This window comes from Oncorhynchus masou, chromosome 20 (assembly GCF_036934945.1).
Source record: "Oncorhynchus masou masou isolate Uvic2021 chromosome 20, UVic_Omas_1.1, whole genome shotgun sequence".
Classification (NCBI taxonomy): domain Eukaryota; kingdom Metazoa; phylum Chordata; class Actinopteri; order Salmoniformes; family Salmonidae; genus Oncorhynchus; species Oncorhynchus masou.
Genome location: NC_088231.1, coordinates 13,868,124 through 13,881,401, shown reverse-complemented (window position 1 = coordinate 13,881,401; position 13,278 = coordinate 13,868,124). Strand labels below are relative to the sequence as shown.

General features: G+C 40.8%; 1 protein-coding gene across 4 annotated transcripts in view; it reads right to left on the bottom strand.

Annotated features, from left to right (window-relative positions):
• Positions 1-13,278, bottom strand: part of LOC135506995 (lipopolysaccharide-responsive and beige-like anchor protein) — a 373,235-nt gene that overhangs the window by 289,912 nt on the left and 70,045 nt on the right. For all 4 annotated transcript variants that reach the window (XM_064926445.1, XM_064926448.1, XM_064926447.1 and 1 more), the window contains exons 8-14: positions 11,462-11,581; positions 9,891-10,037; positions 9,405-9,602; positions 2,360-2,493; positions 1,770-1,878; positions 1,161-1,313; positions 361-529 (exon numbers count right to left, since the gene is read on the bottom strand). In XM_064926445.1, the coding sequence (XP_064782517.1) occupies positions 361-529; positions 1,161-1,313; positions 1,770-1,878; positions 2,360-2,493; positions 9,405-9,602; positions 9,891-10,037; positions 11,462-11,581 (1,030 nt within the window). The remainder of the gene's footprint in view (positions 1-360; positions 530-1,160; positions 1,314-1,769; positions 1,879-2,359; positions 2,494-9,404; positions 9,603-9,890; positions 10,038-11,461; positions 11,582-13,278) is intronic.

The window sequence follows — 13,278 nt, the reverse complement described above, 5'->3', positions numbered from 1 at the left end:
AAACACACACACACACACAATCACACACACAGGGACAAAGTCATTAGAGAAGGTCTGAAAAAGGATGTAATTTAGGACGCGATGCAGAGTGCACAGCTGTAGGTAGACATTACAACATGTTTATTCTAGGTTTAGCAGACAACAGAGGTACAAGAAGGACAGGAAAGCACATTCTGCAGGGGACACAAAGGACTGGATGTTCAACTTCCATGGCAACACTACAACAACACTGGTCTGGGGGAGGAGAGGTATCAGTCTGTATCAGTGTGTGTAGAAAAGTGTGTTTTAATGGAAATATGAAAGAGTGCGTGTGTGTGTGTGTGTGTGTGTGTGTAGGGAGGCATGTGTGTGTTCTCTTACCGAGGCCCTTGGGCGTGACTCCGCTGCGGTCCTGGGGGTTGACGACCCAGTAGTAGTACTTGAGCGTGTGCATGACCTGCAGTACCGTGCCCACCCTGCGGATGGCGTTGTAGATGGTCACCGTGCTGATGAACTCGGTCGACAGGTAGGTGTACAACACCAACTGCACCTGGGGGGTGAATGCATGCACACACACACACACACACACACACACGTAAGAACACACACACTCGACTAACCGATGCCCCCGCACATTGACTCTGTACCGGTACCCCCTGTATATAGCCTCGCTATTGTTATTTTACTACAGCTCTTGAATGATGTTACTTCGTATATTATTATTATTATATATATTTTTTTCCACTTATCTATTACTTATTTTTCTTAAAACTGCATTGTTGGTTAAGGGCTTGTAAGTAAGCATTTCACTGTAAGGTCTGCATTCGGCGCATGTGATTTGATTTGAGGTGAAAAACCCAGCATGAGGTGAGGCAGAAATAAAATCCAATAGCCTAACCTACTGAACGGTGGGCTGTCGCTCTCATGTACTGGAGGAGAGACACAAGGAGGAGAGACACAAGGAACAGAGTATGAAAGGATGATGGTGGGATGGACAGAGGTGGATGGGTGTGTGTGTGTGTTTGCCTGTCTACACGTCAAATGTGTCCGTGCATGTGTGTGTGCCTTCATGTGCCTACCTGCTTGCACAACTGTGTCCTTGACTGTGTGTCACCGTGCATGTGTGTGTCACCGTGCATGCGTCTACCTGCTGCCCTGTGCCAGTACCTCTCCTCTCTTACCTTGGCAGGGGCATGGATCCAGATGGCAGGGTTGAACAGGATGTGGTCACACAGCTGCTTGAGCAGCAGGACGCCGTTCTGCAGGTTGCTGAGGTAACGGGCGAAGGCCAGCACGATGTCCAGCACGGACCGAGTCACATGCACCTTGGAAGACTACAGAGGAGGGAGGAGGAAGGGAGGGAGCAGAGGACACCCACAGACAGAAAGGTGAATCAGGTTAACTCTGTGTCTAACAAGCCCACTGTCAGCTGTGACCTCTAAATGCAGCTAAGCAATTAGGGCCATAGATGTAAATAGACTTTTAGAGTAACCTATATACCTGACCACACACACGCAGACACAATCAACAAGCTACCAGATGTAGGGGCGTTTAGCACTGGTCTCAGAACAGACAAATGCAGTATGGAATTGGAGGGCACAGCACTGAGGCTGAAGGACAGACAGCTCACTATCTGCTCCTCTCTGATGTAATGGACAGAGTGCTGGGAAATCATATTATCCACCTTTCGATTTCAGCACAGAACAGCAATTAGGACGGACGAGAGGAAGACTGCAGAGTGTGAATGTGTCTCTGGCGAGGGGGGTGGGTGTGTGTATCACGTCTCTCACCTTCTCCAGGGTGTAACCGATGACCAGGAAGCCCTTGCAAGCCAGGACCTGCTCTTGCATAGCCACAGAGTTCTTCAGCAGCTCCATCACAAAGGACAGCAAAGTGCAACTGGGGGGGGGGTGAGAGGGAGAGTGGTTAGTTGCTGAGTAAGACTTGCCCCTTACAGGGTATATCCTATAGCCATTGTCTAAAATAATGAGGGTGTCGCCATTCTACCATTCTGCTGTGAGAACACAATCTATGCAACACCTTCCCCTTGAGGGCAGACAAAGCCATGATTGAGAACATCACTCAAGGACTATGGCACTAATATTCACCGCTGGTATCCAGGTTTTAGTGAGTAGGACAAGACAACCTTGTGATTGTCATTTGCGCTGCCATCATGCATGGTTGAATCCATTGAATGAACAAAACAACTTCTACTTAGTGAAAAGCAAAATACTCCAGGCTGCAGGGTGATGTTCAAACACCACCCCCACCAACACAATACACTTTCTCCCACATGGCTACGCACAGATGTGTACAGTATTTTAAAATAACTTAATAAAGTCAATCAATCGACAAATAGAAAAAGACAGTAGTCCACTACCAGACAGAGGTGTCCAGTTCATCGCTGGTGTGCTGGAGGTGATCCAGCTGTGCAAACAGGGGGAAGAGGACCTGCACTCCCCCGATGGAGTGGATGGCACTCTGGACCGAGTGGGTCACCACAGCCTTCACATCCTGAAGAAGAGAGGAATACATACACAAGGATCAGGGGTAGAAATAGAATGCACTACTTTTGAAGAGAGAAATACGGTAGAATCAGAACCCTATGGACTGGAGACAAAGGCTGTGTCTTGTCGGTCTGCTTCTGCTTTCGTCTCAGGTGGATAACAACACGGATTGGAGGCGGTGTCCCATTTCTCCCTTGTACATCTGGTGTGGTGTTGAAAACACAGTACAACGCCTCTGAACATCTGTCTCCTTTACAGCACTATTACACCTGTCGCTAACGGTGACGGGCTGAGTGGCGTGCGCATTACCGCGACGTTGAGTTAGTCTCTGAGGCAACATGGCTCAGGTGTCTAGTCTGTTAACCCTGATGAGGGTTTTGCTAAATGAGTTCTGTGGATAGAATATTTTCGTGTTTTCTTACAGTCAGATCCCACAGCAGCTAAATGTGCTCTTATGAGCAAGGCCCTTTTCCTAGTGTGTTTACGGTTCCATCTACCAACTAAACAAGCCAATAGTCATTGTGAACACATACGTAGAGGACACTAAGCTACAGACACACGTCCATGTATGGAATACTGACAATGTGCAAACAAATACTAAACATGTTGACCTAAATAGAGGGTGGGAATGAGGAATAATATAGGAAACTATTAGTCTATAAGGAGATGGGGTCTGTGTGTGTGTGTGTGTGTGTGTGTGTGTGTGTGTGTGTGTGTGTGTGTGTGTGTTGCCAAGGTCTTCCTAATGTGCATTTAAATCAGGTGTGCAGTTGACCTTCTGCGATAAAGAAAGTCAAAAATATGGATTTTAATGAGTTGGAGAGAAATACATTTGTGAAGCAATTTCATTACAGTACTTGTCATCTAGTTGTTGCTACCTGGAACTTACATGGTTACAAGTAGCCACCAGAACGTGCCAATTTACTTTACCTCGTAAATAAATTAACTCATCATCCTCAGTAACTACAAGGTCAAATAAAGTATTGTATAATATAATAAAGTGCTTAAAGAAAACACCACCTTGGTTCAATATAGAAACGACTGGTTGGCAGATCTAATTCTGTAATAAGAACAGGGTAGTGTTCTGTTCCCAGCCTGCGAGCCAGCCAGGTGCAGAGTGGTTCATTCTCATCTCTATCTTAAAGGAACAATCCACCCAAAAACACTCATTCCTTTCGTTTACACAGTGTTAAATAACACCACTATGTGAGAACAATATTTTTTGTGAACAAATGTTTCATTTTAGCTTTATAAGTTATAAGTTTGGTAGCAACATGGAAAATTGTTGTGGAAGTCTGTTGTAGCTCAAGTTTACTACAAAATCCACAATGCAATGCTCTCTACGGGCTGGTTGGATAGCTAGCTAGCAAACGTAGCAACACACAATAATACCAAACGCAAAATAAGCATGTGAAGTAGCTAGTTTGGTGTAAAATCCCCTAAACAAACTGCACTATCAATGTAGGAGACAACAACCTCACTATGTTCAACCTGCAGATTGATGTCAAATCAAATTGTATTGGTCACATACACGTGTTTAGCAGATGTTATTGTGGGTGGAGCGAAACGCTTGTGTTTCTAGAGACAACAGTGCAGTAATATCTAACAAGTCATATCTAACAATTTCAAAAACAATACAAACAAATTTAAAGTACAGAAATGGAATTAAGAATATATAACTATTTGGATGAGCAATGTCAGAGTGGCATAGACTAAGATACAGTAGAGAAGGATAGAATACAGTACATACATAACAGATGAGGAATGCATAGACTAAGATACAGTAGAATAGGATAGAATACAGTACATACATAACAGATGAGGAATGCATAGACTAAGATACAGTAGAATAGGATAGAATACAGTACATACATAACAGATGGGGAATGCATAGACTAAGATACAGTAGTATAGAATACAGTACATACATAACAGATGAGGAATGCATAGACTAAGATACAGTAGAATAGGATAGAATACAGTACATACATAACAGATGAGGAATGCATAGACTAAGATACAGTAGAATAGGATAGAATACAGTACATACATAACAGATGAGGAATGCATAGACTAAGATACAGTAGAATAGGATAGAATACAGTACATACATAACAGATGCATAGGAATGCATAGACTAAGATAGACTAAGATAGAATAGATAGATAGACATACAGATACATACATAACAGATAACAGAGGAATGCATAGACTAAGATACAGTAGAATAGGATAGAATACAGTACATACATAACAGATGAGGAATGCACTAAGACTAAGATACAGTAGAAATAGATACAGATAGAATACAGTACATACATAACAGATGAGGAATGCATAGACTAAGATACAGTAGAATAGGATAGAATACAGTACATACATAACAGATGAGGAATGCATAGACTAAGATACAGTAGAATAGGATAGAATACAGTACATACATAACATACATAACAGATAACAGAGGAATGCATAGACTAAGATACAGTAGAATAGGATAGAATACAGTACATACACATAACAGATGAGGAATGCATAGACTAAGATACAGTAGAATAGGATAGAATACAGTACATACATAACAGATGAGGAATGCATAGACTAAGATACAGTATAATAGGATAGAATACAGTACATACATAACAGATTGGGAATGCATAGACTAAGATACAGTAGAATAGGATAGAATACAGTACATACATAACAGATGGGGAATGCATAGACTAAGATACAGTAGAATAGGATAGAATACAGTACATACATAACAGATGAGGGAATGCATAGACTAAGATAACAGATGAGGAATGCATAGGATAGAATACAGTACATACATAACAGATTGGGAATGCATAGACTAAGATACAGTAGAATAGGATAGAATACAGTACATACATAACAGATGAGGAATGCATAGACTAAGATACAGTAGAATAGGATAGAATACAGTACATACATAACAGATGATACAGGAATGCAGATAGACTAAGATACAGTAGAATAGGATAGAATACAGTACATACATAACAGATGAGGAATGCATAGACTAAGATACAGTAGAATAGGATAGAATACAGTACATACATAACAGATGAGGAATGCATAGACTAAGATACAGTAGAATAGGATAGAATACAGTACATACATAACAGATGAGGAATGCATAGACTAAGATACAGTAGAATAGGATAGAATACAGTACATACATAACAGATGAGGAATGCATAGACTAAGATACAGTAGAATAGGATAGAATACAGTACATACATAACAGATGAGGAATGCATAGACTAAGATACAGTAGTATAGGATAGAATACAGTACATACATAACAGATGAGGAATGCATAGACTAAGATACAGTAGAATAGGACAGAATACAGTACATACATAACAGATGAGGAATGCATAGACTAAGATACAGTAGAATAGGATAGAATACAGTACATACATAACAGATGGGGAATGCATAGACTAAGATACAGTAGAATAGGATAGAATACAGTACATACATAACAGATGAAGGAATGCATAGACTAAGATACAGATGAGGAAGTAGACTAAGATAGGATAGAATACAGTACATACATAACAGATGAGGAAATGCATAGTACATACATAACTAAGATACAGTAGAATAGGATAGAATACAGTACATACATAACAGATGAGGAATGCATAGACTAAGATACAGTAGCATATAGAATACAGTACATACATAACAGATGAGAATGCATAGACTAAGATACAGTAGAAAGGATAGAATACAGTACATACATAACAGATGAGGAATGCATAGACTAAGATACAGTAGAATAGGATAGAATACAGTACATACATAACAGATGAGGAATGCATAGACTAAGATACAGTAGAATAGGATAGAATACAGCATACATACATAACAGATGAGGAATGCATAGACTAAGATACAGTAGAATAGGATAGAATACAGTACATACATAACAGATGGGGAATGCATAGACTAAGATACAGTAGTATAGAATACAGTACATACATAACAGATGAGGAATGCATAGACTAAGATACAGTAGAATAGGATAGAATACAGTACATACATACAGATGAGGAATGCATAGACTAAGATACAGTAGAATAGGATAGAATACAGTACATACATAACAGATGGGGAATGCATAGACTAAGATGAGGAATGTACATACATAACATAGACTAAGATACAGTAGAATAGGATAGAATACAGTACATACATAACAGATGAGGAATGCATAGACTAAGATACAGTAGAATAGGATAGAATACAGTACATACATACATAACTAAGATAGAATAGGGAATGTACATAGACAGATGGGAATGCATAGACTAAGATACAGTAGAATAGGATAGAATACAGTACATACATAACAGATGAGGAATGCATAGACTAAGATACTAAGATACAGTACATACATACAATAGGATGCATAGACTAAGATACAGTAGTATAGAATACAGTACATACATAACAGATGAGGAATGCATAGACTAAGATACAGTAGTATAGAATACAGTACATACATAACAGATGAGGAATGCATAGACTAAGATACAGTAGAATAGGATAGAATACAGTACATACATAACAGATGAGGAATGCATAGACTAAGATACAGTAGTATAGAATACAGTACATACATAACAGATGAGGAATGCATAGACTAAGATACAGTAGAGAAGGATAGAATACAGTACATACATAACAGATTGGGAATGCATAGACTAAGATACAGTAGAATAGGATAGAATACAGATGAGGAAGCATAGACATACAGTAGAATATAGAATACAGATGAGGAATGCATAGACTAAGATACAGTAGAATAGGATAGAATACAGTACATACATAACAGATGAGGAATGCATAGACTAAGATACAGTAGAATAGAATACAGTACATACATAACAGATGAGGAATACAGTAGATACATAACAGATGAGGAATGCATAGACTAAGATACAGTAGAATAGGATAGAATACAGTACATACATAACAGATGAGGAATGCATAGACTAAGATACAGTAGTATAGGATACAGAATACAGAGTACATACATAACAGATAACAGAGGAATGCATAGACTAAGATACAGTAATAGGATAGAATACAGTACATACATAACAGATGAGGAATGCATAGACTAAGATACAGTAGAATAGGATAACAGAGAATACAGTACATACATAACAGATGAGGAATGCATAGACTAAGCATAGATAGAATAAGATAACAGTAGAATAGGATAGAATACAGTACATACATAACAGATGAGGAATGCATAGACTAAGATACAGTAGAATAGGATAGAATACAGTACATACATAACAGATGGGGAATGCATAGACTAAGATACAGTAGAATAGGATCGAATACAGTACATACATAACAGATGAGGAATGCATAGATAAGATACAGTAGAATAGGATAGAATACAGTACATACATAACAGATGAGGAATGCATAGACTAAGATACAGTAGAATAGGATAGAATACAGTACATACATACAGATATGCATAACAGATGAGGAATGCATAGACTAAGATACAGTAGTATAGAATACAGTACATACATAACAGATGAGGAATGCATAGACTAAGATACAGTAGAATAGGATAGAATACAGTACATACATAACAGATTGGGAATGCATAGACTAAGATACAGTAGAATAGGATAGAATACAGTACATACATAACAGATGAGGAATGCATAGACTAAGATACAGTAGAATAGGATAGAATACAGTACATACATAACAGATGAGGAATGCATAGACTAAGATACAGTAGAATAGGATAGAATACAGTACATACATAACAGATGAGGAATGCATAGACTAAGATACAGTAGAATAGGATAGAATACAGTACATACATAACAGATGGGGAATGCATAGACTAAGATACAGTAGTATAGAATACAGTACATACATAACAGATGAGGAATGCATAGACTAAGATACAGTAGAATAGGATAGAATACAGTACATACATAACAGATGAGGAATGCATAGACTAAGATACAGTAGAATAGGATAGAATACAGTACATACATAACAGATGAGGAATGGAAAATACGTTAACATTATTAAAGTGACTAGTGTTCCATTATTAAAGTAGCCAGTGATTTAAAGTCTATGTATATGTGCCTCACCGAGTGGAGTCTGAAATTCGCACCGGCAGATATACTTTTGAGGAGATGGGAAACGGTGCCCATGCTACATCAATGGACCGCGCGGTGCATTCTGGGTGATTCTGGGACAAGGAGTTGGATACGTTCCCAACCAGCAGACTCGTTGGATTCCTATCTCCTTTCTCTAATCTCTATGACAACGGCACCATGCAATGCACTCTGGACTAAAGAGGCAGGCAAATGGGAAAACTGTGCTAGACCCTCCGTAAAATTACACAATTGTAGAGGTAGGATATCCTCCCAAATGATGACTTTGGCCAGTATTGAAATCTGACATGTATGATAGACATCTTGGCGATCTAAAAGTCCTATTCCTATTAACTTCCAGTGCAGTGAGAGTGACTATCACGGTGCTACGTCTTACAAGACGGACTTCTGCCTGCTAGAATGGCAATAATGGCAATGAAGTCATGACACAGGGAATCGATAGAACATCACTCAGAGATGCACAAATACAATATAACATTCAAAATAGGTGACTTCTAGCTTAGATGGTTTACATTCTGGTGCAGTAGAATTGCCAAAACCACATTTCTATGTGTGTGTGTGTGTGAGCGTTTATGTCTGCGTCTGTCTGTCTGCGTTTATGTCTACAACTGTCTGTGTGTGTGTGTGTGTGTGTGTGTGTGTGTGTGTGTGTGTGTGTGTGTGTGTGTGTGTGTGTGTGTGTGTGTGTGTGTGTGTGTGTGTGTGTGTGTGTGTGTACCTGCAGCATGAGTGCGTGTGGCGAGTGGACGAAGATGGAGGCGTTGTCCTTGGGGGAGGACTCCAGGCACAGCTGAGCGTCGGTGGCGCGGGGGTTGTAGGAGAAGGAGATGCCAGAGGACAGCTTGCCGTCGTACAGTAGGGTCTTGTGGTGCTCAGCAAACAGGAGGTCACTCTCAGCCTTGTACTTGAACGTGCCCTGAGAGAGATGGCAGAGAGGTCGCGAGTGACAGGCAGGAGACTTGAGTGTGACTTTCATTTATATTTTTCTGTCCGGTTCACACACTACTAGTGATAGTCTGTAGTGTATCTTGAAATAATTAATGATAGGAGAAAGGAGGAAGATCCTCAATCATTAATGTTTCACATCAAATTGATGAGTGCAGACCTTCCTTGTTTGATCTATTGGGGTATCCAAATGTCAGGGCGTTTTGGAATAGTGGGACTACTGAATACTGCATGATGACTGGGCTTTGCCTCTACCTACCTTGTAACCAGGCCCCAGCTGGTAGATGGCCAGGATCTGGGCTGCACTGAGGGCCTCGCCAAACAGATACACCGCCCCCATCTGACCACAGAACACACGGTTGGCGTCCGCCGTCTCTGACGAACCCAGGAAACACTTGTCGAAAGTCTGAAGGGAGGGAGGAAGGAAACAAGGAAGGAAACAGGGAAGGAGAATTGAACAAGCGTTAATAAAGAGAACTATGACAACTCAAACAGCATGAATGAGTGTGAATCCACACACCATCGGCATACAGAGAACATACAGAAGGGAACAGATGAATAGAAATGTATGTTTCCTAGAGCATGTGTAAATAGGCATGGGATGAGCTGAGCATTGTTATCAAGGAGGGAGAGATATCTCAATCAGCCATATCTACTGTAGGGTGTCAAGGCCCTCTGTGACACTGTAACGGCAAGAGGATTGCATTAGAAAAGCATCTTCATTTGGCTAAAAGCTGACGTGAGAATATTGTTTTCGCACGAGAGAGAGAGAAAAAGCATTCTGGAGAACCATGACAGAATCTCATACATACGAGTATATCTTCAGCTACATAACTCATTATGCCACTCAGCTCCCTCCCCTGTTACAGACCCAGTTCCATCCATGTGGGGGGGAGACAGAGAGACAGAGAGAGACAGAGAGAGACAGAGAGAGAGAGACAGAGAGAGAGAGAGACAGAGAGAGAGAGACAGAGAGAGAGAGAGACACAGAGAGAGACAGAGAGACAGAGAGTTCCATCCATGTGGGGGGAGACAGAGAGACAGAGAGAGACAGAGACAGAGAGAGAGAGAGACAGAGAGAGAGAGAGAGAGACAGAGAGAGAGAGAGAGACAGAGAGAGAGAGAGAGAGAGAGAGAGAGACAGAGAGAGAGAGACAGAGACAGAGACAGAGAGAGAGACAGAGAGAGAGAGAGAGAGAGAGACAGAGAGAGAGACAGAGAGAGAGAGAGAGAGAGAGAGAGAGAGAGAGAGAGACAGAGAGAGAGACAGAGAGAGAGACAGAGAGAGAGGCAGACAGAGAGAGAGACAGAGAGAGAGACAGAGAGAGAGAGGCAGAGAGATAAAGGGAGTGGTTTCACCCCTGAGCCCTCTGTCAGCTGAGACAGTGATTATATCAATCAGAAAGAGTGGGGCCTGTGGGGAGGTGCTGTCCTCTTCTAACAACCTGTACTGCAGTAACAATGGGTCTCCATGGTATATCAATCACAACATATACCATAAGTCTTTGTGTGGAAACTTTTTTATGCAAAGCACAATGGTTCAAATTGAAGAGTTCTGGATGGACAGCTTCAAGGCTTTCTTGTTGATTGATTGATGACTTCAGAGAAATGTTTTGATTGATAATTGGCATCAAAATATACTTTTGGTTATACGCATGCATAACAACCACTAGCACAACTTCTAGCTTCAGCTGTATTCCATTACACAGAATACCTGGGTAAAAATTGATGTGTGATAGTAGAGTGATTTTTTGTGATTTGTGATTACTACAGGAATAACATTATAACAATGATGATCAGTATAGTATGGATCGATTGATTGCTACTTACGTCGCTGGTGTTGACGAACCAGGTGATTTCTCCGTAGGAGGCGAGCTCTCCATTGACATAGCAGCTGATCTCACTGTTCTTCCAGCGGTTGTAGATGTGAACGATGGTCACCATGTACCACTGAAACAACGACACACAACAAGTTAACCACCATGGTCATCATGTACCACTGAAACAACAACCACCATGGTCGCCATGTACCACAAACAACAACACACAAGTTAACCACCATGGTTATCATGTACCACTGAAACAACAACACACAACAACTTAACCACCATGGTCACCATGTACCACTGAAACAACACACAACAAGTTAACCACCATGGTTATCATGTACCACTGAAACAACAACACACAACAAGTTAACCACCATGGTTATCATGTACCACTGAAACAACAACACACAACAAGTTAACCACCATGGTTATCATGTACCACTGAAACAACAACACACAACAAGTTAACCACCATGGTCACCATGTACCACTGAAACAACAACCACCATGGTCACCATGTACCACTGAAACAACAACACAGAACAACTTAACCACCATGGTCACCATGTACCACTGAAACAACAACCACCATGGTCACCATGTACCACTGAAACAACAACACAGAACAACTTAACCACCATGGTCATCATGTACCACTGAAACAACAACACAGAACAACTTAACCACCATGGTCATCATGTACCACTGAAACAACAACACAGAACAACTTAACCACCATGGTCATCATGTACCACTGAAACAACAACAACTTAACCACCATGGTCATCATGTACCACTGAAACAACAACACAGAACAACTTAACCACCATGGTTATCATGTACCACTGAAACAACAACACAGAACAACTTAACCACCATGGTTATCATGTACCACTGAAACAACAACACAGAACAACTTAACCACCATGGTCATGTCATGAAACAACAACACAGAACAACTTAACCACCCATCATGTACCACTGAAACAACACAGAACAACTTAACCACCATGGTCACCATGTACCACTGAAACAACACAGAACAACTTAACCACCATGGTCATCATGTACCACTGAAACAACAACCACCAACCACCATGGTCATCATGTACCACTGAAACAACAACACAGAACAACTTAACCACCATGGTCATCATGTACCACTGAAACAACAACACAGAACAACTTAACCACCATGGTCATCATGTACCACTGAAACAACACAGAACAACTTAACCACCATGGTCACCATGTACCACTGAAACAACAACCACCATGGTCACCATGTACCACTGAAACAACAACACAGAACAACTTAACCACCATGGTCATCATGTACCACTGAAACAACAACACAGAACAACTTAACCACCATGGTCATCATGTACCACTGAAACAAAAACACAGAACAACTTAACCACCATGGTCATCATGTACCACTGAAACAACACAGAACAACTTAACCACCATGGTCATCATGTACCACTGAAACAACAACACAGAACAACTTAACCACCATGGTCATCATGTACCACTGAAACAACAACAACCACCATGGTCATCATGAACCACTGAAACAACAACACAGAACAACTTAACCACCATGGTCACCATGTACCACTGAAACAACAACACAGAACAACTTAACCACCATGGTCATCATGTACCACTGAAACAACAACCACCATGGTCGCCATGTACCACAAACAACAACACAGAACAACTTAACCACCATGGTCATCATGTAACACTGAAACAACAACCACCATGGTCACCATGTAACAAAGAAAGACACACAACAACTTAACCACCATGGTC